Here is a 27,884-nt window from a genome sequence, read left to right as displayed (position 1 = left end):
TGATACTTGAGACAAATTTCATACTTTAGGAAGGTGTGATACAAGTTTAAACCTGAATTTTTAATACAGTCTGGGAAATAATTTATCAAGTCATCTATGCAATTTCCATTACATCAAATTAATTGAATTTCACTCAGAGTGAGCATGCACATGCAAGACGTAATTTTATTATTCAATTTCTAAATAGACATTGGACAAACAGAAAGTCTGTTTGCCTATAGTAGCTCCATAGTCTTACACACTACAGAAAAAAATATGTAAGACAATCCCTGCTCTAAAATACAGTACAGCTTCATTAAAATAAACAGTATGTAGAAAGACAGCAGGGAGCAAGATAGTAATAAAAGTCAAAGTTCTATAGGTTAGTATATGTACTGTAGTAAAATTAACATGCAAATAAAGCCATACATCAATCCTGGATCTGTTTAGTCCAACACTCTGCTTCTGACAGCAGCCTACACAAAGACTATGGAGTTTAGTACCTATAGAAACTAATTACTTAAGTCTAAAGCCTAAGTTGCTAAAACAACTGAAATCCTTCCTAAACAAACAAACTGATTTTTAATGAGACATACTCAAAGGCAAATTAAAAACAATAGTATATGGTAACTTTTTAGGAATCCAAAGGTATTGTTCTATGGTGACTGACAGCTTACTATCATCTTGGCTATGCCAAGCATATCGTCTCAACACCTGCTGACAGTTCTCCCGAGTGTGTACATGAACACACTCTTCATAAAGTACAATGGCCAGCTACACTTCTCTCAAATCCAGGGTCTGAGAAGTTAACAATAGTGTCATCTTTTATATAATTAGCTCAGCATCAGAACATTTATCACAAAGGTGGGAGACGTGGGTATTATGGCATCCAACATGTTCCGTATCTATAGATGTTTGGCCATGCTATTGTTTGTTGGTTTGAATGTTGCTTTATCCTCTAATTAGCAACTCTTCCTTAATCCACACAAACTAATTCAGAAATTAAATTGGACACCCAAGATCACAGGTAAGTGTGTCACAGAAATGGAAGAAGAGAGGCACATTTTCAGTTTAGTTTCCCGAAGAAGGCAGTCTTACAGAACCCTAGAGCTTCTCTTTTCTCTTTGTAATAGCATAAAATACATGACTGATTTCACCCAGATTTGGAAGAGAAAGTAAGACCTGACAGATAAAGAATTCCTATAAACTTCCAAGACAACAGGTGACCTTACAAAGGAAAGAAATGTTACTATCAAGACACAATATAAGCTTGAATGTTATTAGACATCAGAAAAATCTACATGAAACCACACTCTCCAGATCCAGATCTATAGGAAATCATGAATCACTGGTTCTCAAGTAACATGACTATGTAGAATAGCTTGTTATAGATGCAAGACTAAATTTATTTACTAAGTCACATAGATTATCATTCCATTTCCCATCAGACATTTTACCTGTAACAGCAATGCAAGCTGTTGTCGGGCAAATTCTTTGTTCTGAAGGGCACAACAACCCAAACACAGAACTGCCATATTTCGCACAGCTGGATGGACATTAGTCATGCCAGGAAGTATCTGGAAACAATAATATTAGACATTATAGTTGAAATACATAAACTGAAAATTGTAAAGTGACTACTAAAGTGTGCTCACCCTGAAACTAAAAATAATTTAGTTTGATGCAGGATTGGAAAGTGGTAAATATTGTATACTCTATTAATCTTCTATCTTTATATCTAGATAAGAGTCAGCTGTTTAAAATCCGCAATAAAATAATGGCAAAACAATCACTTGAGTGTTTTGCTTTGTGTTTGTTTTTAATAAATATTTGTTTTCATACAAAATTCAATTAACCACTCGTTGTGACATTTTAAAAAAAAAAAACTACAACTACACAACAAACCTACACATTTCTTCATAGAAGACATTAGCATTCTTGCAGAGAAACAATACTCAGTTCCAAGATGCAAAAATACAGATGCCACTTTCATGTACTTGCAATAGTTTTGAGAATACAATAGTAAAATTCTAGATGAAAGAGAAGCCAGACTAGATACAGGGTGAACACTACAATGGCATCATTTTATATTTTTGCATTTACTAAAGAGTCAAGTTTAAACAAAAACAAATAAGACATCCCAAATCATGTAATATGCAAAAATCCACCGGAATAACAATACGAAAGAAGGATGTTAGAGATAGAAAAATGGAACAAACAACAAATGTCAAAATTAAAGCAAGACCTAATGAAAAAGAAAAGGTTTCTGGAAGACACATCAACCCTAATTAGGATTTCTAAGAATACTTCTATACATCTGAAAGAAATCAGGTGTGGTTCCACTACATTTAAGCTAATTTAAATTTGAGGTGTAACTTTCTTTACAGCTGGAATTCTAAAAATGCCCATACTGAGTCAGGTCATCTAGCCCATTGTCTCGTTATCAAAAAAGATTGAAACCAAATTCCTATGAAGTATCACATAAACAGACTAAGTACATACTTCAAGAATTCTTGTTAAGGTCCCAACAATTTGCAGCTGAAACACCCACGAGCTGAGAGGCTGTTCCTATCTACCTAATCATTCCATATTTTCCTTGAACTTGCTCAGTCTTGCTTGAAATTTATGCAAGTGTTCACCATGTACACATCCTACGACAAGGAAACCCACAGGTTACGTATTAGGTGAAGAATCAGCTAGTTTAATTTGTTTTGAGCTTGCTAGTTACTAGCTTTATGGGGTGATCAACCAATCCTTATTCATTCTCTCCATAACATTCATGTCTTATGACTTCTGCCCGCTCTCAGACCCTACCCCCAAGTCCTCTCTTCACCAGGATACGAAGAGGTAACCTATTTAGTCATTCTTCATACAGAAGCCATTCCATACTTTTCTTCATACTTGCTGCCCTTCTCTTGACCACTTCCAATTCAAATATAAACTTTGTAGATAGATGGGATTAAGAATTGCACAGAGTATTCAGAAGTGGATGCACCATTTATACAATGGCACATTATTTTTTCCGTTTTGTTTGCACACTTAGTAACACTTAGAAGTGTGTGATATTTAGAAATGTTCACCTTAAAATCCATACTCTTCACAATGAAAAGTAGGAACTATATCTTGTAGACTATAGGAGGCCTATAATACCACTGCCTTATTCTTCAATACAGAAATATTTTGCTCTTCAAAGTAAACAGAGAGGGATGGGGGGAAATCCCCCCCAACATATTTCCTTGTACATGGAAGGGATGAAAGAAGAGGTCTGAAAAAAATAAATCTTAAAGTTCTCTATTAGAAGTCTCATAACTTTGGCTGATAGAAAATCCAAGTAATTGAAGTACCAGCAAGGATGGTAAGCAGATGCCTAAGCATCACACTTGGCACAGTGTAACTCAGCACTATTTAACACTGTCATACATCAGTCAAATATTCACCATATTGCTGTTTTATTTTAGTATCTCTCTGCCACAACTGGCTGGGGCATTGGAGCATATCTGGACTGCAGCTCCAAGACACTAGGTTCTGAGAAGGCTTAACAGCACCAGACACAGCACTGCAGGTACAGCAAAGCAGCTGTGAAATAATCACAAACCATCCTGCCAGCACCTAAGGGTCAGCTATGATGCACTCATTATAATGTAAACAGTACTTTTTCCTACGTACCAGAGATTCAATGATTCCATTAACGGTTGGACCAATTCCTTTAGAAAGGGATATGATCTTCAGAAGCTCATAACACATTGTCAGACATTTCAACAGTGTTTCAGGATCATTCTTCAAGTGGGTCACGGAAGAGAAAAACAATATAAATGTGATAAGGAGAATAAGAACGTTAATCAATTTTTCCCTACCCAAATAAACATTTCCTGTCCACTACACATTTGTGGTGCAAGAATATTAATCAAAATCTGTCTATAAACTATGATAAAAAAAGAGATTCAGGTTCATGTTTTCAGTTAGAGTAAAAGAGACAATTAAAATTCTTTAGTTACTCAAGGACAAAAGAATACTTTAACTGCAATTCATTTTTTGCTAGAGCATACCATCACCTTGTACACATGCAGAAGGAGAATACTAATACCATAAATGCTCATTTTCAATTTTAAAAATATAGATGATACAAGGCCAAAATACACTTTCTTTTAAAACTAAGAATAAACGTCAAAACATAACCAGCATTTGGGAATACATGAAGGGAAGAGACCTTCTCCACACGCATTTCTTCAATTTCAGGTTGCTCTGCTTCTTTTATCAGATCATTTTTTCTCTGTTCCAACTCAGTTATGTTGTCTTTTAATACTGATGCAGTTTTAAAATCCTGCAGAGTAACACATTCTTCTAAAGCTTGTTTTGCTTCAATAAGTTTCACTTTTATTTCAGCCAACTGAAATACAAAGTAAAAATAAAATTAATATAATACCCTAACCTTTGTGGTATTAGCCAACAATACAATTTTGACACTAGCCAATAATACACTGCTATATAAAACTCTTACTAGATGGATATGCTTAAAAAAAAAAAATGTCTCTTGTTAACTATAATCTGCTTACCTTAAGCTCCCGCTTTCTTATTTCAGCAACATCAATAGGCTGGTCAACTGTAACAATTGGCTCAAGAACTTCTGATATAATTTCAGCAATCTATTGTTACAAACAGCATATTAGTGCCATTAATTTCAGCTCAGGTATCAAGATATTAAGGATTTCACTTTTCCAAATTTAAAATACCATCCTTCCAAAAAAGTATTGAACATCCACAATTTGACAATACATAGTCTAACCATCAAAGTCTAGTGGTTTCTACCATTTAGCTAGGTAAACAAGAAAATAGAAGACTGTATGTATATCCATGAATAAGTCAAGCAGTTTCTATGCCAACAGTTCACAGGTACCATCTACTCTAGATCTGAACACGTGCTTTAAAAAGAATTACTAGTAATAAGAGTAAGGTTTTTCATATGTTACTACTTCAATCAAAACACAACTAAGAACACTATAATTTAAAGGTCTATAAACCACTGTATAAGAAGCCATGTAAGCAATTTAATTTCAAGCCAAATACATGCTTAGAACAAGAAGAACTAGGCTGAGAGTTTTTCAGTTGGTTAGGGTTTTCTTCATAAAGTTAGACCCATTACAATATTAAAACTTAGATAAATGAGGAAAACTAAAGACTGAATGAGACATGATAGTCTTAATTTATCTTGCATCAGATCACCTCAGTTTAACTTCCTCTCAAGATGTACCAAATCAGCAGAATGTATTGAATCAGTCTATTTCACTCTAATAACAGAAATGCATGCATTTACTACTATTATTGTACTATAACGGTAAGATTACCATAGTTCTTCCATCATAATCATGTAAGAAACCTATATCATAACTTTACCCACTGGATTGAAGCTTTCTGAAAAGTGGTCTCTGTCCTTAAGCTCAAGCTTCGTTTAATATGTTAGAGCAAAACCAATGGTCTGTTTTTCAGGAGCCAAGTTTAAATAATTATGCTGTATATAAAGACTCTACTACACAAAATACTTTTCTTACACGGGTTTTTAGTAGCTATCTCAGCTAAAAGGAAGGAAGAGAAAGCTGAAACCCAGAAATGTACATTATCCCCAACTTTGAATGTTTTGGTTAAAACTGTTTGGATCTAATATAACAAAGGATTCTGAAGCAGGCTGTCAAACTGTAATACTTTCTTAATTTGAGGGTTACACTTCCAACACCAGTCAATTCTCTAAAGATAAAGATCTTTAGACAACCACAAAAATACAGCTATGCTTATAAAAAAACCCAAAACGTGTGTGTGTGTGTGTGTGTGAGAAACAAAATATTTTTAGTTTGGAAAAGCATTTAACTGCTGATACTTCTGCTGCAATTCTTCATAAACGCTGTTTGATATACAGGGAAGGCAGAGCCTAAAAAACAATGAGCCTTTAGAATTACTTACAATTTCAATTCTTCTGTCATCATCCTTAACAATATGAAGTAATCTTTCCACAAGCAGAGATACAAGGGCTGTTGAAGTTGCAGGTAGAGTGAGAATCTTTTGTAAAGTAACTACCAGATGCTTTCTGCATTGAAGAAAAAAACCCAATCTGTTTGCTTATTCAAGAAAATGGAAGACATAAGGGTTAATATTTTACCCATTGTGAGTTAGTGTGATGAAGACTTTGTAAGAAAAGCTTCTCTATAGCTCTGTTAACTGCCAAATATATTTTTATTAATCAGCAAGTAAGAAAACATGCTTACTTTGTCTTTTTCTCATTTTACCTGATTTCTCTTGATTAGGAAATGCTGAATTTTTTAATCAGGTGTCACTAATGTCCAATTAAAGGTCATACCAACAGAAAACAGAGTATTAATACTGTAGAATGCTTTCATATAAATTATCCAGCTAGAAACTAAACAAAAAAAAAAAAATTACAAAAACTATCCTGCCAGTCCACTGAGAGTTTGGAATTATTGCTGTGTTTGTACTGCCATTACTGCAATTTTTCATGAAGTGCCTGTGATGGTATGAACTTCCAAATTTATTCACTCTTACTACTTCACATCAAAATGCTGTTCAAATTCTAGGAATGACTCAGCTAACACAGTCCAATTCAGCTTGGCATCTAAAACATCTGCAACCTTTAGGCTTAAAAACGTAAGAAACACACAGGCTACTTGCTACAAGTCATCTGCTGAGAAGTAATCTATCTCCTATTTTTTTTATATACTACATTCCAAATGAACAGTCTTGTAACTTCACAATCTCAAGAATACATTATGAAAACAACTGAATTTGTTCTCCCCAAACAATATTGTACCTGCATTGAAACTCATATTTCCATAAAAGTAAGCACAAGATATTTGGCACACTTTTGGGAAAAATTCCATTAGAGACTGTCTTTTTTTCCAGCTAGCATTAGAACTGTATTTTGTTTGTTTTGATCAGGTTATTTTCCCAACAGAGACTCTGTGCCTTCCACAGGCATGAGTTCCATAAGCTTAATAACACAGATTTTATATTTCAGCTTACCTTCCTCCCTCTTCCATGGTATCCATGCAGCCTATGATAAAAATCAGTTGCTGGCCTATAAATTCTTTCGTCATCAGGTTTTCAAAACAAGTAAAGTCTCCTCTTTGTTCTTCACTAAGAACTGGCATACTTTGAAGGTAACTGAATCCAAACAGAACAGATATAATTATCATTCAGAATCACTGTTGGAAAGAAAACAAACTAAAAAATCCACCCATAAAAAAAAAAAAAAATGTCACAAATAACCAAACACACCCCCCAAAAATCCAAACCCTAAACCCTACCACTTTCCTAACCTGCATAAACAAGTGGTTACCTTAATTACAAACCTGAAAAATTAATGTTTATGTTCTCCTTTTCATAGATTAATAGTTTCAGAAAGATATTTATACCAAATAATGCAGTTTAAACATAATGCACTTCATTAAAAAAATCCCTTGTTTGGGAATGCAAAAAATTATGAAACAGAAAATGGCATGTTATGTTTGTACATGTGAATTCAGTTTTGTACCCCTGCATAAAGGCAGCTTATTAGGAAAAAAATGTATACATGTACTATTTTTCATATATTCAACTAGTATTTTTCTTCATATTTAGTTACTATGTATTCTTCTACATATTCAGATATGTTATATTGCCCACAAAATGAAATACAAGAAAATCAAAGTGTGCAGTAAATTTAAAATTCTTTATCTGATCAACTGTGCCATCACAGAAGGACAAACTGTTGTCCCTCAGCTGCAAAGCATGGAAAGCATAATCAGTTTCTTCTGTTTATTTTTCAAGAGTCATTGTTCTTTTATCAAAATTTTATCCATCAATGACAGCATGCATGTTCAGAAAATATGGAGTGAAATATATCATGTACAAAATACTGAGTATAATGTAATATATATAATTAAAATACTGATATGAGCTGTGAAAAAAATGCTTCTTTTTACCACAGCTTTGCAGATACTTCTCAGCAACAGTTCACTATATTTAGCACATATTCTTAAAATTTCTTCAAAGTTAGGACAAAAACTTTCCATGTAGCTAATATCCAAGAACATCTGAAATTACAATGTAGACAACTGTTTCTGATCATTTAACAGTAACGTTACCTGCACCAGATAACAGTGAAATACCTAAATGAAGCTTACAGTCCTGCATTTTTGAAGTATCAAAGACTTGCAGTTTCTTGCTCCTCCTAACCCATACACTCACAGTGCAAATAAAGATTTGGATTGTACAATTGCAAATCTTACCTGAAGCGACTGGTGGCACAACTCACTAATGAGTAGTACAAGTACTAGCAAACCTAATTAATCTTACTCAGTCTCTTCCTGAAGGAGATGACTGAAGGCATTTTGAGTAAGATTGGATGGAAAAAATGAAAACCTTTTTTTTTGGGAGAACAGAAATTTTATGGACTCAAATTAATTATGAATTAATTAATTTACACCCACCAGACTGGATCCACATTTCAAAATGAAGGAAGCACAGACACTTCATTTATTAAATGTTTATGAAACATGTCAGTACATTCCACATTGAAAAGCAGCAATGATTTCTGGAAGTACTACTAGTATACTACACCCACTGAAGTGAGAAAAGAATATGTATATTTTTAATTAGAAACATCTACCAAAACAATGCATTTTTCAGCAGATCTTATTTTCAATAATTTCAAGTTTTCACTCTACATTTTGCAATTACAATACCTCAGTTAAGATTTCTCAGCATTCTCCATGCTCACAAACATAATTTCTGTTCAAATTTTACATTCAGACTGCAGTATCCCACTGAGACAAAAAAAAATTTACCTTTCTTGGCTTTGGTAAAAGATAGACTTAACAAAACATTCTATTTTTTCCCCATATTATATATTCTCACTGAATTGGTTCATTTAGCAGCTCTGTCACTGCCTTCAAACATAAAAGTTTTTGGGAAGCATGCCTGCCTGAGCAGGGGAAAGAAAAGGGAATGAACTTTCAGTTTCAAAAACACTTCTCTTAGGGACAGCAGCTAAATTTTATTTATTTTCACAAATTATAACAATAAAAAAAGCATCTGTTTCTGCAAACTCTAAAAACCTCTTTCTGCAAGCTCTTTGCAAACACACAGCAACCTACATTATAACGTATGACAGAAAAATTATCTTAAATGGCAAAGAACTATATGCTATTGATCTAGCATTCTTGAGAAAGGACATTCCAAAAGTTGTTTTCAAGTTATAAATTCGCTTTTTAAGTTTTTGTTTAAAAGAAGAAAATCCTCTCAAAAAATCTTTTTAAAAGTTTAACAAAAACTTTTTAAAAATCACTGTTCAAACACAACTTCAGCTTTGAAGGAAACCTGAGTAAGTTTAATAAAAGAAATATTATCTTCTTAAAAAAAAAATAATCAAACTAATCTTAGTGATAAGGGTCTTAGTTTTAAATGCAATGTACCTTAATAAGTAATCTGCATATATAGCTGGTTCTGGCAACATCTTTTCTAGTAAATCTTCACCTTCTTCACCTTTTGATTTTAGATATTCACAAAGACATCTCCAATAAATCACATTCTCAGCTGTCAAGTCTTCCAGTGGTATCAGTTTTCTAAACAAAAATAAACAAACAAAACAGAATCAAAGATAATAAATGCACAGAAACAGGTAATTTCTGTAGACGAAAATAAAATCCCAAAGGTATTCCCCACAGAAATACTTAGAGACTGATAAAAATAACTTCCTCTTTCTTAAGTGAGGATCTCCCTGAGCCTCTCACTACATTGCACTTCTCAGTATTTTAAGTCAAGGCTGTTCACACCAGCTTGCAGAAAAATTCTTCTCAGCCTTTCTGACCTCCTAGAGCAACCATGCAAGTACTTTAATTCTAATGAAATATTGTTACCACTGTACAAGCCTGGAAAACTGAACTTCATTAATCCGGTAAGTGCATCAACTGCATAAAAATATTTTTCAGCTTCTGTTATGAATTGTTTCTTCCATTCTTTACACAAGATCTTCACATAATATTCAAGTAGCAATCATAGTATGTCAAATGAGAAAAGTAATAGAACTGCTCCTCAGCATCTGTAAGTTCATCCTCCATTTACCAGTCATAGGACTCACATTCCTTTTTATAACCATAGTCTTTTGCATGCTAAACACAGTATAATCTTTGTGTTTTCAGAAGCCAAACATTAAGTTGTACATAAATTCTACCTCAAAACAGAAATCAGTATCACTATCAGTGGTACTTCATGCTCTTGAATCCCATTTTACTTTAAAATTATCAGTAACAATTTTCTTTTAGGTCCCACACACACACCCCCCAAAAAAAAACCCCACAAAAACACCCCACCCAGAAACACATAGATAAAAACTGATCATTTGATGTCTTTTCATTAATCTGACAAGTATTTAAATGTAAATGGTACAAACAGAAATCACAGACTTCAAAAATCTAAGCATTTATCATAGTGATACTGCATCACTCAAGCTGTAGTTAGAAACAAGTCATTTGATTTATGGAAAATAATAAACTTCATTAAAAACTGAATAATTTCACTCACTTCTCAATGTCATTAGTCTAACAGATCCTACTACTTAAAAAAATTCTCAGCCTCTTTCAGAATGGAAGCCTTATTTTGTGCAGGATCAAAGTCAGACTGACAAGTCCATAACTATATAAATCTTTCCTTTGAACCTCTTAAGATATTGGCACATTTCCGGAGGCTGTAAGTTACTTCACCATTACTGATGCTTTTTAAAGCCAGACAGGCCCACACCTATAGCTCTGGAGTACAATGGATGCAGCATCTACTGATTTCAAAACACGTCATAAGCTACTACAAGAATGCAAGACACTTTTTATGATGACATTACACATTTTCCCCCTAAACACAGAATCAGATTGTTACTACTTTTTAATCAGTGACAATTTGTCATTTAAGTTTAACATCTGAGATTAGACTCCTACCACTGTTAACAATCATTCCACTCTGTTTGCCTCAATTAAAGCTGTTTCTTTTCATACCTTTTTGCCTCCCTTAGCAATTTCCTACAATTTATAATTTGTTTTCTTAATATTCATGACACCATCTTCTTCATAGATTAGGAACTCAGTCAAATTCTACCAACATTAACACAGGAAAAGAAGCCTCTAAGATACCAACTTCTGTCAAGCTCTGTTAATACAAGTAAAATACCTCCAAAAGAAGGCTGGAACACAAGCCCAACAATTCCATTCTGACTGATTCTCCAAAAAGTTTGTGGATAACTGAACCAGCCCCAAATTGTGCTGCCCCTGGCTCAGCAGAAAGGATAGAACAAAGCCAAAGAGGACTAGGAAATGTGGGAAAAAAAAACAGAAGCATTATTAATGAGAGGGAAGAGGAAGGGGACAAAAGAAGCTTTTTAGCACCACAAGTTAAAAGAAGAGAAGAAATTAAAGTTGTGGGGGTAAACTAGAGCACTGCCTTAACTGTAAGCTGTACAAACAGCACAGGAAATAAATTAGACTCTTGTTACTCATAGAAAAGCTAGTTTAGTTGATTAATTAAGTGCCGCCTCTTAAATTCTAACAGAATGACTTTTGGGGTGTTCAGGAAACAAGTCAAAAGACATTTTTCATTTTTTCCTCTTGCTTATCCGGCACAATCATTTTCAGCCCTTTTTTTTTATTTAATCCAAAATATCTAAGTACATAAACACCAGGGAGACATCATGGTTTACACCACAAGTCTTTCATCACAGGTAACGGTTACTCTGCTCCCCATTTAGATATAACCTTTAATATTCTGATACAAAATATTCACCTTTGGAAAAGAAACTGATCTGCGTACCTGCTGTCAAGGTTTTTACCATTCTGAACAATGTCATGAAGGGGAGATAATGAAAACATAGCATTTAGTACTAGGATGGCCACTTCTGGGCAGTTTTCCACATCCAGTCGATGAAGCAATTCTAAGACATCACCATCAGTGAACTGTAACCAGGCCTGAATCAGCTTCTTCTTCATTACCTCCTTAACAGCATCTAATAATACAGGAATTTAAGCGGTTTAAAACATTGAAGGCCAAAAAATAACAGCTTTTCAACATATTTTCACAAATCATTTTACCACAGAATGCTTTTTGGGAAGAGGTTACTATACAGTTGAACTTAACATTACCTTTAAAAAGAGAAAAAACAACAGTTAAACAAGAACTATCACATTTTTGAGGCAATGTATTTTTTCCCCCCTGCCCTGGGAAATAATAAAAAAAACCTCTATCCAAAAACTAAAGACAGCAGCACCTCAACCCAGGAAATCTATAAACCATGAACTTTTGTAGATCAAGGAAATATTCTGGGGAAGCATTGTTATATACTTGCTCTCTTCGTTTAAGAATTGGCCACTTCTGGAAGCAGGATGCTACTGTACAGACCTTTAGTCCAAACTACCCCACAGAACTGTTGTGTTAATTCTATTATTCAACTGATTATGAAATTTACATAAAGATACTTTTAAGTCCCTTCTCCCCATTGCCACAATGAACAGCTAGTTTCTGGATGAACAGAGTACTATTTAACCAAGGAAAAAAGTAGTATGGGAACATCTAGAATATGTACATCATTAATAGAGACACACAGATTTAAGCAGGGAAGTAGAAAGGCTAATAGCCTGGTGGAAGTAAAAACAATTACTAGGGAGTGATACAAGTATGCTCTTATGACCTTTTAGAAAACAACATCCAATATAAAGGAAACAATGAAGTCCACACACACTTCACAACATTCATCTTTCCTCTTATATGTAACAAAATACAGTCAAGAGTTCAAAAAGAGCTGTAAAAAGGCCTTGAAAGAGCTAGATTAAGGTCCTAAGAATGAGAAACCTCTCCAAGAAGGTGAAAAGCATAAACTAGTAGAATGTAGTAGAATGAAAGAGAATGGGAGTGGAGAATTGACACTAGAACTAAGCAGAAGCTGGATTATGTCTTCTAGGTCTTGTTCTGAAGGCAATATGGAAAAACATCCAACATTTCAATCTAACAACTTTGAACAAGTAGGTTCCTCTCTTGTTAACTTGGGAGTTGCTCAGATAAGCAAATTCAATGAAGATACACATATTCAAGGTTATAAAATTTACAAAACAGATCAAAATGAGGGAATACTAGTGAATGTATATATAAATGCAGCCAATTTAGAATACAAACCTCTTTTTCCCAGCAAAGAGCATACAATACCAATGTATCAGTGAGACCACATACCCTGGCAGATATTTTGCCTTGTGATTCTAGGTGACAAGAAAAAGAGCAAGTTCTCAATAGCTGAGATGAAGAATAACCCTAAGGAAGAGATAGACACAGAGAAAGGATCTGCTCTGGATCATAAAATAAGGCAGTTTTTTATGCTGAACACCTCAGCATCACTGAAATACAGGCCATGTATAAAGTCTGTACCTTCTCAGTAAGGGAATACAACAAATCCTTGTTCTTGACAAATGAAGGATCACAGGAAAAAATAGTGAAGGCAGTTCCCCCCCCCCCCCCCCCGTTTTGAAAGATTACTAAAACAGAAACGCGTTCATCCTAAGACAAAAGAATTATCTGTCAAGATCAAATATTATTGGTGCTGGCATGGCAGCAGCAGCCAGCAGACAAGAGCAGCTAGTTAAGTCAAACAGCAAACTAGCATACAGATAAGAAATAGTAATTCAGAACATGGGTTTTTCAGTGCTGGACTTCAAACCAAAACCTGACAAACTTCATTAGACTACTATAGAAAAATTCAGAGTAGGTGGGGAAAAATGCTAATTAACTTATTGTACAGAAGGACGACTTATTTTTAAGTGTAGATCTATATAGCATAAGAAAATACTCAGCTGATCCTCTCTGCCTTTGCTGTCAAGAACATACTTAACGTGACCCCCAACTAGCCAAGAAGAAAAGCAGATCAACAAAAACACATGCATACATGACACATCTTTAAGAGCTCCAGTTACCAATGAACACAGTACTTCTGTCTTAGTACTACTCTTAAGTGAGTACCCACATAGGTCACACTTCTTGTAAATTCACAAGCAACACATCACTAAGCAAGGAAAATTCTCAGAGCAAAATTCAGCAGGGGTTAGCACAGACTTTCCAAACAAAGTATGTGAATAATACAGTAGTATTTAGTAAAACTAGCAGCTTTTATTGTGAAATTCATGTATATAATTAAATGCTATTGTTGAAAAAAAAGCACGCCATCTTCTATGTAGGCAGGCCAAAATTGTCTCTCAGATGCATGTGACCTTTTGATCTTCTGGCAACAACATGTCACACAATTATGGGTACATTCTGAATGGCTCTTTATATAAAAATGATACAGTACAGAAGACATCAAAAAGAATAAAACTGTTTCATGATGAAATAAGGGTCAATCAAAAATTCATTTAAAGCAAAAATCAGGCTAGTTAAACTAAAAACTAACCAGCTGAGAAGATTGTTTCCTGTGTGCTTTTGGAAAGAATTCTCAAACAATTATCAAACTGATAGCAATGTTTACATTTAAATTCTTTAATATGTTTATTATTACAAAAGTATCTGTAACAAAACATGTTTTAAAATACACTTAATAATTACATCGTTTTTAAATTTTAATAGCATTTGGTCCTATTTTAGAGCTCAGTGGCTTTCAAGCTTTTTTGAAAGCACAATCCTTTACTTGTTTGTCCATTATAAGGGGACTGGAAAACCTAAGCAGCAAGAACATCTTGTGCTTGAACATTTCCTGGTAACTCATGACTCCCTTTGAGCTCCTTATTATTACCATTACAGCTTCCACATAAATCACACCCAAAACGTTAGAAAGTATTCGCTCTTAAACATTTGCATTAAGATGTTGAGAAAGATCTCTTACCAGATCTGTCATTAAGTCCTTGTTGCAACAATTTTACTCTCTGTGCTATTGACAGTGCTCTCATGTGAACTTTTTCTGACAAAACCTTAAAAAAATTAAGACATTAAAATACATTTCTACAAATTATAACAACTGCATTCATTAACTACCTGTGGTTTTAAATTCAGTTCTATCCCTCCACAGAAGCCGTAAGTCAGTAAGACCCTGTAATACCTACACCATCAGCATTGTACCAATACATTAACAGATTCTTATGCATGGAAGAAAATGTAGAATAAAATTAAGTAAGAATGAAGTTAACAAATAGCTTAGAAGCTTGGCAGCTCCACTTGAATGCAACACCTGGATATGAAAACTATTCTTTAAAGCTCCAAGAGTAATGAATACCTGCAATGAAATGACGGAAGTGTGTACTTTTCTTAAAGCCTAACACAGAGATTCAGTTAAAAAACAGGATATAATCTACGTTAAGAAAGAACACAAGATGGTTCTCTGTGAAAAAAATTAAACATTTTATTCTGAAGATCTTGCCTAAGATGAGATGCCTGCACAAGAAATATACATGGTAGCACACCTTCTTGCCCTCACCTCTACATGTAAGCATAAGTAATGGTTGATACTTCTTCAAAACTGGAATACCAAAAATAAGCAGGTTTTTTTACACTAGTAGATCCTAACTTTTCTTAATTACCTATTACATAATAACAGAGAAGAAAAATTGCTTCATAATCACAAAATTCACACATAGAAAACAAGGGATTGTATACATAATTTATGCTTTCACTGTCTGATCCTGAAGAGACAAGTCCTATCACAAAAGTAATTTCTATCAAGCAAGTTCTGCAGTCAAGTTCAGGGGGTTTAACTTTAAAACCTGTATTAAATCATCCCCTCAAAATTCTGGTAAGTGAAAATAAAATTATTTAACCATTCTTAGTGTTTAACCAGTGAAGTATAACAAAAGATTTAAAGACTTTTTCCTAAGTCACTCTTTGAAATTAATATTAAGTGATCCAATTTACCTCATATGCCAGCTTCCTGACAGCTTCCTTTATATCCATAGTACGGCTTATAATTTTTGGCAAAGTCCTTGCTGATGGAGCAATGCATGACAGCACTGCACGCCTCACTTCTGAATTTGAATCATTTTCAAGCAATGTGTTGTAAACTGAAAGTAAAATAGTCATAATAATGTTTTCATAAGAGTTTGAAACATTACAGAAAAACAGAAAGTACTAAATAAAAAAGAAAATTCAAAAGAGAAAATCAAAGAAACTCAAAAAGAAAAATCAGCAGCCATTATTAAAAACCCTCCTCCACCCCTGCATAGCTCATACAAACTTAGGGAACAGTTTAGGATCACAAACCCATGATTTTACAGCAAATACATGCTGAGCTATGATCTCAAAAGAAATTCAACTACGACAATAATATTTGCAATTGTAAGTAGGAACTTCATTTAATAACTCTGAAAACTGCTATTCAAGATCCCACCTATAAATAACCACTTTGTCATTTACTGGACAACAAAAAGCTTCCAAATGTTGGATCCTTAAGACCTCTATTCACTAGCTATACATCCTCATTACCCTTGAGGTGGATCCTCACATTTTCCTATACAGGGAAAACTGCAATCTCCTACCAAATATCAAATAGTAAATCTCTCTAACATAACGCTTTTTGTTATGTTCTTGACCCTTCTTCAAAATTAAAAGCAACAACAAAAATAATTTAATCAGAGAATACCTCAATTCACATTCTTGCTCTGTGAGATAATGTTTGACTATGGAATTTATGTGCTCCTAAATAAGCAACTTACAAAGAAATAGTTAGAAAATATAATTTCAGAGAAGGTACCTTAAAAACAAAAAACCCCCAACTAAGTCTCTTCACAAAAGACTGCGTGTACAGTTTAATCAGGGAACAATTTACGTAACAGCTGAGCTGGTACAAGCCTACAGTCCTTCTACCTTAAAGCAACGGAAGTGGAGGCTTAGTCAAAGAAACACACAAACAGCACAAAAACAGCACCAAGAAGCCTGGGTTCCAGAGGTGCTGATGTCTTAAAGAGACAAAAAAAGCATACATCAACAGTGTCAGTAATCAGTTTGCCACTCAAGAGGCAGACAGCCATAATTTGAGACAAAATTCATTTTTCTATTATCATCTCTATTCCTGTAAGTGTTTTTGCACAAATTCAACTCATCCTTAGAGGGTAAGAACTCCATCGCAATTCACAACACGCCATTATTCTCACCATCCTTCAGCTCATAGAGTAGCCTGAGCCCAGTAAGATTTGGCTCTGGGTCTGTCATTTAATCCCCAGTGGATCTCTCATTCAAGCAGTTGTCTTTTCCCTTTGAACACACATAACTCTTGCACCTACAACCTACCCTAGCAAAGAGCTCCACAGTCTACAAATTATTACAAGTATCATAGAACGGGTTGGATTGGAAGGGACCTTAAAGATCATCTAATTCCAACCCCCCCTGCCACGGGCAGGGACACCTTCCACTAGATCAGGTTACTCAAAACCCTGTCCAACCTGGCCTTGAACACTTAACACCCCCTTGAACACCCTCTGAGATTTGTTTACTCAGTGCCTAAAAAAATAAAAATTCTCCAAAATGTTTTAAATTAATGTAAATCAACAAATGTTCTTAGACAAAAGGAAAAAAAAGTCGATACTACTTACTGTTAACAACAGGACAGTTTTCATCCTTAGGATCTTGAAGTCTCGACAGGGCCAAGACAGCTTGAATTCTCACGTTCGAAAATTTATCTTTAAGTCTAATCAGCATAGCTTCATTAATTTTATCAAATAAGTCATCATCAATCTGGGCATTCTCTGGCATATTTCCCAAAATCTTATTAACAAGCTGACATGTTCGAAACCTAACCGCATGGCTGTTTGCATTGTGAGACTTGGGGAAATGGAAAAAAAAAAATAATTCTTACAATCACACTTTTCTCCTTTCCAACATAAGGCTATTAATATGCACATGTAAATAGTTAATATTCTATACAGTACATGAGTTACGCACTTCTGTATTTCAAAAGCTCTTCCTATTTAAGTTTATTTTTACTGAGATTAAAAAGTCACAGAACTGGAACACAATTATGGCCCATCATCTATATCGGTGGCACTTTACATAATTAGCAATGCCTTCACAAAGGAAGAAACATGTTCATCACTCAGTGTAGACTACAGTACATTAGCTAATTTAGCACTCTGCCTCCATAAAACACTAGAAGACAAAGAAAAATATTAGCAGTGATGACTAGTGATCTTGGCCTGACCAATAATTTTTCCATGTCAAAACATGCTATAGGAACCATTAATCTTCTTTCTCTATAACACTTGCAATAAGTAGAATGGAATAATACATATGCCAGCCATACTTGTATTAAAGATCTTTTAATATTTTTACTTATCAGAGAAACAGTACAAATTCATTTCCATAACAGTTCCACAATTTCAGACTTACAAACGCACCTATAGTAAAACCTATAATGACACATCTGACAGCCAAATAAGAAAACAGTTTATATTTTCCCACGAGCCTAACTTCTAAAATCCAGTTGTGGGGTTATTTGGTGGAGTGTGGCGAGGATTTGGGGGTTGGGGGCAGTGGTGTTACTTGTAAAGCACTAGTTGTGCCTTGCTTTCACTTTTTAAATTCTAGTTTCTAGGTATCAACTCCAAGAGCCAGCAAGTTTTCCCTACTGCATGAAGTTTCTATTTGTTAAAGATTTAATAAGTGTTACTGTACCTCAAGCAGAAAGTTAAACACATAACTCAGAAGTGAATTTTCTTCTCCCTCCTCACTACCATCCTCTTCCTCCGCTTGATAAAATGAAGTAACAAATTGAGCCACAAAATTGATCACTTGTTCCACTGCTGGTTCCCGTCTGTAGATTATCATAGCATACTTAAGAAAATGAATGAACTTTTCATTAAAGTCTTCCTTATCTTCCAACTGGGAAAAAAAAAAAGAAAAATCAAACCTTAAGAAAGATAACTACCCGGTGCATCTTTCAAAAGTAGTACCATACAAAAATAAATAGTTTTATAAATTGCAGCTTTCATTTCAATTTTTAAAGCGCTAAAGCCAGCAGGTAGAACACACCCGCTGCTTTGCCCTCCTCACTGAATTTTAACTCCTCAGCGGGCATGCATCTTGACCTCGGGGCTCCATTCTGGAGTTCACATTTAGCTGTTAACAGGTTTCAGAACGGCAATCTACACCCTCATCCATTATTACTCTGCCAAACCTGCTTCTCGGCTATCCAAACACCTTCCAGCAACATCATTAATACCTACTGTGGGCTGTTCTTACACGCATGTTCGCAGGAGACAACCGTGTATAATAACAGCGTAGGGGTTGGGATTTTTTGTTGTTTTGTGGGGTGTTTTTTTTTTAAGTCGTAGGGCTCTTCTTAAGCATACTGGCTTCAACGCTTGCATTAGAGGGGAAAAAGGCCGAAGAGGGCCCCTGACCTCTGAAAGAAACGCAGAGCAGTTGCTGGGCGCCCTGCTCTTCCCCTCAGCCCGGCCGAGGGCGGGCGTACCTGATTATAGGTGTTCTTCAAAGCCACAACAAGTTTCGCGTGGTTCTGGTAAGGCTTCTGAGCCAGCTGAAAAGCTTCTTTGATTTGCAGAAGCTTCTTCTTTGCTCCCATGGCTGCAGAAGAAGGGGACGGTCCCGTAACGACTCCCCTCGCTACAGACTCCGGTAGCGCAGAGCCGTCCCGGGAAGGCGGAGAGCCGCTGCTCCCGCACAGCGCCCTACAGCCGCTGCTCAGGGCGGTCGGCGCGCCCAGCGCAGGCCGGCCGAGGCTCCCGCCCCGCGGCCAGGCCGCTGCTCACCTCCCGCTCCGGCCACGGGGCCGCCCCGGGGCCCGCCCGCCGCCAACGGCCGCCGCGCTCGCGCCCCGCTTCAAACTCGGCGCGAGGACCGCTCCCGGTCTCGCGAGACACCCGCGGGCGGGAGGGCGCGTGCTCGGCGCCGCGCGCTGGAGGCGGGGCGGGGGTTGGGCCGGGCCGCGCCGCGCGGCTGCCAGGGCGGGCAATGGCGGGCGGAGCGCGCGGGGAGCGCCGCGCCGCCATCTTCCTCTGGGGGGGAGAGAGGGGAGAGGCAGAGGGCAGCGGCCGCCGCGGGGGCCTGCCGGGCTGCCGCCGGCTTCGTCTCCGCCTCTTGGGGCGCGCTCACGGCAGGAGCGGCTCTTTGAAAGCGGGCTCAGTGTCAGGCCTGCCGCGGCTGAGGAAAGGAGTCGGGCCCGAGGATTTCTGGAATCTGTGTTGGTGCAAAACAGTTGAATAAGCCTGGCAAACTCTGCTGCTGCCCTTAGCCACTATCGCAAAGTCCTCTCCGGACGTGATCGTTGGAAAAAGGAGTACAGTTGCATTCTGTAAACGGGAGCCTTACGCTGAAGCAACTAGGGTAGCAAACTGAGAAAGTTCAGCCTCTGTTTAAAAGTAATAAAGCCCTTTGAAAAATGGTCATCCAATAAGACAAAAAAAATGCTCTGCTGCTGTATCTAGAGCAAGGTATGTTTGCCTATTTTAAAGTTCACCTTTGCCTATTTTAAAGATCCAGGCAACAAAGGGGATTAAGTTCACTAGATAACTGGTTAAGTAACCAGTTACTTCACTCCCTGGATGAACTAACTACTTAAGCTGAATCCAGTTTGCAGACTGTGTTTCTTACTGAAACATCCTGTTTTCGGTCAGCTGTAAGGAGGTTGAAAAGTACGGGTACTGACTTGTTGGAATGCGTATTTGTGTTCCTTCCAGACTGAATCTTTTACTAGGGGAAATTTTCCCAAAATTTTCAGGCATTTCTTGTGAACCTAATGTTTTCGCAGAAATCCTTTAACGAGTAGTAAATTCTGTATTTCGTTAAAAATAGGAAACATAACAGCTCAAACTGCAGACATGTTACAGGTTACAGAACATACTATGAGACAGGGAATGATGTTTAATGAGAAGCAAGGCAGGGGATAATTAGCTGAGGGAAAACATTCTGAGCATGTATTAATTACAGAGTTATAGACAGCATTCAAAAATGTGAACAGACACAATTAACTGTGGACACTAGGAACTTGAGGTATTTGACACCTATGTGTTTGGACTTTAAAAACGGTGTCTGATTACCCCAAGTGATGACAGTTATTGAGTAAGGACAGATGACATAGCATCAAATGACAGTAGCTTAAACAGGCAGAACCCGTCCTGAAGAAGGGTCATTTTTTGTTAAGGAAAAAAAAACCCCGCCTAACAAATAAAATAGATAAGCACTAGGGGTCAGTCTTGTTCTGGATCTGAATTTTTTTCGGTGTTTTCTTTACAAGACGATTTTTATCAACAAATTAATGGAATTATTTTATCTTTAAAATTGTGTCAAGGATTATGGGGTATATGAGATGTATGTGAAAAATGGAGGGCAGCAGCAGGAGAAAAGAGTTCTAATTTACAGTTAAAAATACATTTTATAATCATTTATACATGTGGCAGTTTTTTTCCTGATGTACTGTACTACCATACATTTGTGTATGTTTAAAACAGATACCTGCTTTTTAAAGGGGAGTCGTTTGTATTTTACATTTACTTTTAGAATTTATGTATCTGGCCTAATCCCTTTCTGGTCCTAGAGAGTAAGAAATGGATTCTATATGCACAATAGTAACATAGAATCTTGTATGTTAACTTTTTTCTAAAAGTTCTTATTTTATGTGGGAGAAATAATCACTCTACAAAAACACTATAATCAACAGCAAATCCTCAATGAGTTGAGTTTTTTGTAAGGTTATATTTTCTAGGGAAATACAGTGTGTAACTGTCTTTCTATTTAAGGTATTTTTACTGGACAAGTAACTTCATCTAGCTTCTTTCCACTGCAGGAGTCTGTGGAGAAGTGGATGGAAAAAGGAAGAGAAGAGTAGGTAAAACTGTGTGATTCTTGTGGCTTTAAAAACCTGGGACTTTCATTTTAAGTGAAACTAATAACGCAAATGCAATTATTTTTGATTCATATATGTTTGGCAGCCCATTTGTGCCTACCTGAATCTCAGATCTACAGGTAAGGATTTTCCCTGTTGAATACCTTGTAGTCCCTTATGATGGATTTAATCCAGGATGTGAGATTTATTTTTTCCAGTCTGCTTTTTAAATACTTCTGCTAGGCTTTGTATTTCTAGGTAGAAATAGAAGTCAGGCTTCTGTTACGGCAAATGGAAGAAGTCTAACCCAGTTAGACATACTGGCTTTCAGGGTAAATATCCCACAAGGATCAAGATTCCCAGCGTCATGATTGGTACTTCATGTGTAGGTATATAATGTTCTGAAGTAGGATCACAGATGTTGGCCATTCAGACTTTGCTCCACACACAGGTAACACTCTTCCTATGATACCAGATACTTTGTTCAACTGATAGAGGTGTTTGCTGTCATAGATTTTACAGGTTATGTTTGCAGGTGTTGACTGCACTAATTAGTCTTAATGGCCCCTGGCCAGCCTCACCTGGGATTTCCAGTCACACCTCCTTGCTCATGGGCCCAGGAACCCCATTTCAGCTTAGGCCTGGGTCTTCAGTCCTTTTCTGAGCTAACTTAGGGCTTAGTAAGGGCCAGCTACTTCCTGAGGGAGGGATACAATGACTGACTGGGCTGACAAAGATGTCGCTAGCAGCACAGGCCCAGAGGTTGTGGCTGGTGAGTGTCACAGTTTTTTCTGAAAAGGAAGGGAATGATGAAACTCAGAACCTTGGATGGTGCTGCAGGCTCTGGAGCAATGTGTGCTCTAATAATGCAAGCTTTTTTCCTTGTCCATTGAAGTAGTGACCTTACCTGCTATGCTACAGTCTACTACTAATTGTCTCTCTCTACGTCGGACTCCCTGTTCTAGGTCCTTTCTCTTTCCTTTGTCAGTCCTGTTGTGTGTGCAAATACACAGTGCCACAGGGTAAACCAAACTTGCTGCATGCCAGTTACTTTGTGGTAATTTTAGATGTAAGTCACTGGGTAAAAAAAGGGAAGTTGTTGCTACCCCGTTTAGTAGGTGTTCAAGAGCTTTTATAGCTGATGTATCTGGTTGGTTCCAGTTTCCATATTAAAAATATACACACATATATATTTTAATATTAAAAATACATGTAATTGGGCCATCATTTTGCAGTAGTAATCAGAAGCTCCGTTCACTACATTTCTCCAAAACTTGTGTATATGTAAGTCAGCTATAAAATTGTATATATATTTTTGAATAGTTACTGGGTTTAATCAGTGAGGAAATCAGTAACACTTCTGGTGGTTTTTGAATTGGACTCTCAAATCCTCTTTGTTTTATGAGGTGGGAAGAAATTTAAATTATAAAGTAGTTATATATAATATTTGTGTATATATATAGATAATATATGTAATTACCCAAGATGTACCGTGGCAGAACCACTTTATACTTGTCCTTTTTCTTGCATTCAATCCCAAAACAAGCTTTATTTGAAGTAGTATAGTGAATTAGGTGAGTGGGATAGCCGCTTTTAAGAGTCTTCTATTTTTATCCTTATTTCCTTTTTTTTTTCCTGTGAGTAGGAAAAAACAGTCCCAGAATTCTGTGTTCTAGGGTAAAAAAGCTACTCTAGGACCAAAATGAGTTTAAGTGGAGATCAATAATGGGGATAGTGTTTATTAATTAAATTAGAATCTCACTTAGGGATGCATCTTCCTTCACTGAGACACTAACTTGAGAAGTTTTAAATCCATTTTATTGATACAGCTTTGTAATTTGAAACGTAGAACAACAGTGTTAGTCATTAACTGTCATATCATTTTCAAATGTAAATTTTATTGGACTGCAAAAGAGGAGTATAGTGTAAATCTGGGGGATCAGTTTAACTTTTCTCTCATGTATTTAAAAAAAAAATCCAACTGACTTCAGTACTACTGGTATCCAGACAAAGAGTGGAAAAATTGGGCTCTGTATTCTGTTTTGGGAAAGCTATTTGTAATATGTTATTTAACATTTGTAACAGAAATATCTCCTTTGTGTCTTGAAATTTAGGGGGGTGTGGATCTTTTAGTAGTAACTAGTCGGAAGATTTCAGAAGCTATATAGTCTGCATATTCAACAAGAAGGAGGTACCAAAATTGGAAGGCTTATGGTCTTTTACTCATATGACTTATTTTTAGTCATATAAAAAGGAAATTACTTAATGCACCTGAGCAGTAAAGTTATAAACCTGTGCACAGTTATTTAGCTTATAAAAACTGTAGCAACATGACCACCTTCTCTCATCATTTACTTTAATGCAGCAATAATAATTCAAGCAGAAGTGTGTGTGTTTTCTGTTTAGACTTTTAATTTTTATTTTATACTGTCTTTGCCATATACGACCTAAGTTCACGAACATTCTGTAATCTACTTATGTGTTCCATGTGGTTCTTGCAAAACCCAGGATGTATATATAGTACACACTTAAAATATGCTTTGTGATGACCTTGCATTGTCGTCTTATCTATAGGTGAGCCCTAGATCATTTAGAAGAAAAATAGGTCAAATTCTCATTGAAACTTCTGTCATTATATGGTGAAGTTCTGTTATTGAAAACTGGAGGAGTTTTTGATAGTGGAACTAATAAACTTGAGTCACTTATAAATTTATGTTCTGTGGTTGCATTTTCTGGTGCATGAGATCTGATTGAAGCTTTTCCAGTGTTTGAAGTATTGACTGCCAGATCTTATCTGGACTCAGAATACTTTAACAGTGACAGATTATGTTCTGTTGAAACACCGTCTTGTACCAAAGCCTCAATTTTTTCGCTCTAACCCCCCAAAATACATAAACAGCCTGCTTGAAAATATCTCAATGGTTTACTCCTTTCCCAGTGTACCTGAAGATCTATGCGGCTCTGCTCTGTCTATGCCTATGAAAGTGTCTCAAGTCTCTCCAGCCATGCATTCAGGTCCTCTGCTGTTCAGTAGAAAAAAAAAAAAAGAATGTTACTGTCTGTCTAGTAGAGTGATAACCCAAGTAACTTAATGTAGGTACTTCTAAAACCTTTTGCATTTTTCTTAATTTGCTTTCTATTTTCAGTTTTGTTCTTTTTCTGAGGAAACAAGGTGCTAGGAAATTGCTCTAGCCCTCTGTGTTCTCTTGATTGTCCTAATAAGCTTGTCAATTTTATCAATTTTTATACACAATTAAGTTCCTACACTTTTTTTTTTCCCTCAAATTGATGACCATGTAGAGAATCAAAGAATCATATAATGGTTTGGGTTGGAGGGGACCTTAAAGATCACCTAGTCCCAACCCCAATGCATGGGCAGGGACATGTTTCACTAGATCAGGTTGCGCAAAGCCACATCCAGCCTGGCGTTGAACACTTCCAGGGAGAAGATATTATAACCGTATTAACTGAGTTAAACTTAAGTGTGAGCACATGTCTTACCAGATACCAGACAACTGACAGCAGCACATCCTTACACCCTAGTCATAGAAGAAGTTTTAGTTATAGGCAGCAGCACCTTGGATACTAATGCCAGTGGATGAAGAAACTATACATAGTCATGCCTGTGTGCAAGGCTCCGTTTCTTACCTTTTCTTATTAATGTTCTGTCTGGGATAAACTTACCTTCCCTGCTTAGCATCTCCCAGCAACTGTGACCATCTTTGTTTTCCTTTCTGGCCTTTCCCTTCTCCTACACCGTATTTCTCAGTGTTCATTTCCTCTCGCTCCTGGAGTAAAGATTCTTTCTGCCTCCCAAGATTCAGAGTCCCTCCTTTTCTCCCAGCAATTAAAGGGTTTGGTTTTGCTGTCCAGATGTTCTTACCTCTTCTCACTCCTCTCCACTGCTGCAGGCATTCTTCTTCTGCCCTGATCTTTTTCCTCTTGGAGTGTTTATTCTTAACAGTGCTTTCTTTCTTTTTGCCCTCACGAAGGATTTTCCTTTTTCACTGAGGATTTTCCCTTTTTCCTTTTGCCCTGCCCTCAGCTGGCACCAGATGTCTCCTTCCCAATTCTGATCGTCCTGAGGAAGCTCCTTTTCAAACCCAGCATTAGCGAAGTGGAAGCTTCTTGCCCAAAAAGGACAGAAAGTACTGCCAGGAGGTGAGATGGGAAAACTGCCTTACCTGCATGGGGAAGAAGCAGCCTCATGTTCCCCCCTAGCTGGCTGCAAGCCAGCGTCAGCTGAGATGGGGCCCTCAGCCTGCTCCATGGGGTCTCTTGTACTGGCTGCAGTGACACATCAAAGGGGTGTCGAGCGACCCTCAGCTTCTCTTACCTGTTCTTTCTCCCTTTTCTTTTTCTCCACCTCTCTGACTTCACTCTACTTTGCCTTCTCCTCCTGCCTCTTTCTCTTCTAGGCTTGTTTGAACGTGCTCCTATTTTCGTCTCACATAACACTTCACTATTCATCTTTAAAAATCCCATTATATTTAAAAATCCCAACGGCTTGCCCTTTTTGTGCCTTTTTTTCTAGAAGCCTGTCTGTCCTTTTTGTTTTTACATGTAGAAGCCTGATCTCTTTGAAAACAGGGAATGACTTGCAGATGAAAAAAAAAAACCTGTCATACTGTCAGTTTTCTTCTGGCACCTTTCCAACGCCTGTAAGTAACTGAGGGAACTGCCCAGTGTGGATAAGGCAGGCGGAGCAGATCCTGGATGCGGCTCCCGGGCTCAGCGTGCCTCTCAGCTGGAAGAACTGTTCCCTTCTGCTCAGCACAGCAGCGAACATTGAACAAGGTTTTCTTCGTCACATCATTGGTCCATTCTGATTTAGAGGACTGCCAGATTAACAGAGTTTATGAAAGGTGCCAACACCATTTTCTCTGATGACCTCCGCAATCCTTTGGCAGCCCAGGAAGGCAACATGATTTAATCTGCAGACCATCTCTCTAATGGATCCCCGGCAGCGCCTGTGCTGCCGCCTGCACGGCTGGCTGGCTCAGCGTCTCCTGAGCGGGAATCTGCAGCATCCACCCGCTGGCACCTTCTCCTGGCGGAAGCTCAACCGCTTGAAGAGCAGGAGAGGGGAAAATAAAGTCCTAGTCAGGATGTTTGCACATGCTGTTCTCTGCCTCCTCGGCTGGGGGCTGTGCTGACAGGCTGGGACATCCGCGGAGAGCGGCGGCTGAAGTTCCTCCCGCGGCAGGGGGGGCGAATGCCCGCAGCGCGCCGGGGCAGGGCAGCGCCAGCGTCGTGCCACCCGGAGGGTACACAGGCAGACCTGACTGAAATATTTCGAGCCTAATGGCCTCCGGCATAAACAAGATTCATCAGCTCGGGACTTGCAATGGATCTAAAGCCGCTCGCAGCAGCTCGGCAGAGGAACGCAGTCAGGAAATGCACGTGAAAATGTGCAAGAAGATCGCCCAGCTCACTAAGGTAAGTCTCGCTGCTGCAAGCTTTCCCAGGGAGGTGAGGCTGCCCTGTCAGGGGTGACGGGGCTGGCTCGGAGCTGCGCCCTTTGATGGCCCCCCGTCTGAGAGGAGGGAAGGGAAAGGGCTCCTTTCTTACAAGACGGTTGCTGAAAACATCGGGGTGCACAAACTTGCTTTCAAACGGTTTCCCCGCGGGTGCTGCAGACCAGCCTTAGCGGGTTGCCTTTGTGGCTGACGATCGACGTCTGGCACTTAACCGTTCTAATCAGCGTGCAACAATAACTAGAAGCTCTGCGGTAACGTAGGGTTTGTCTGTGGGCTGCTCGGAGGGATTGCCGGTATCCGCTTTTTTCCCTGAATTACGAAGGCGGCAATTCATTTGCGTTTTATAGGTTCTCGAGTAATGTTGTCGCAAAGCTGCTGCCGAACAGTGGTGCTAAAGTACAGTATTGTCGTCTTGTACGTAATTGTTCCCAATGTGCATAAGTAGAGATACTTTAAGTGACATTTGTGAAAGACAGGAGTTGGAAAAGAGGCAGGACTAAATTATGTAGTATATTGCAGTAAAACTTTTAGTCAGTACCGAGTTACACTACAAAATATTTTGAACGTTTTCGTCACCCTGGTAAGAATAAGAGAAAATC

The 27,884-nt window shown here is 37.5% G+C and overlaps 2 protein-coding genes across 6 annotated transcripts in view; one reads left to right on the top strand and one right to left on the bottom strand.

Annotated features, from left to right (window-relative positions):
* The window catches only part of NCAPG (non-SMC condensin I complex subunit G), a 29,321-nt gene extending 9,775 nt beyond the window's left edge, over positions 1–19,546 (bottom strand). The window contains exons 1-13 of the mRNA XM_074903777.1: positions 19,436–19,546; positions 18,637–18,843; positions 17,559–17,787; positions 15,886–16,031; positions 14,864–14,948; positions 11,818–12,010; positions 9,438–9,587; positions 7,006–7,146; positions 5,932–6,055; positions 4,533–4,622; positions 4,187–4,366; positions 3,646–3,756; positions 1,437–1,556 (exon numbers count right to left, since the gene is read on the bottom strand). Of these exons, the coding sequence (XP_074759878.1) occupies positions 1,437–1,556; positions 3,646–3,756; positions 4,187–4,366; positions 4,533–4,622; positions 5,932–6,055; positions 7,006–7,146; positions 9,438–9,587; positions 11,818–12,010; positions 14,864–14,948; positions 15,886–16,031; positions 17,559–17,787; positions 18,637–18,843; positions 19,436–19,546 (1,887 nt within the window). The remainder of the gene's footprint in view (positions 1–1,436; positions 1,557–3,645; positions 3,757–4,186; positions 4,367–4,532; positions 4,623–5,931; positions 6,056–7,005; positions 7,147–9,437; positions 9,588–11,817; positions 12,011–14,863; positions 14,949–15,885; positions 16,032–17,558; positions 17,788–18,636; positions 18,844–19,435) is intronic.
* A 6,950-nt stretch (positions 19,547–26,496) lies between these two features.
* Positions 26,497–27,884, top strand: part of FAM184B (family with sequence similarity 184 member B) — a 41,080-nt gene continuing 39,692 nt past the window's right edge. For 3 of the 5 annotated variants that reach the window (XR_012633538.1, XR_012633539.1, XM_074904566.1), the window contains exon 1: positions 26,497–27,244. Coding sequence is in view for 3 of the 5 variants with exons in the window: in XM_074904566.1 (XP_074760667.1) it covers positions 27,110–27,244 (135 nt within the window). In the remaining 2 variants the exon portion in view is untranslated. The remainder of the gene's footprint in view (positions 27,245–27,884) is intronic. The other 2 variants (XM_074904564.1, XM_074904565.1) reach the window with 2 other exon arrangements.

The sequence above is a fragment of the Athene noctua genome, chromosome 4 (assembly GCF_965140245.1).
Source record: "Athene noctua chromosome 4, bAthNoc1.hap1.1, whole genome shotgun sequence".
Lineage (NCBI taxonomy): Eukaryota > Metazoa > Chordata > Aves > Strigiformes > Strigidae > Athene > Athene noctua.
Note: the sequence above shows the minus strand (reverse complement) of the source record. Positions and strands in the feature narration are given on the sequence as shown.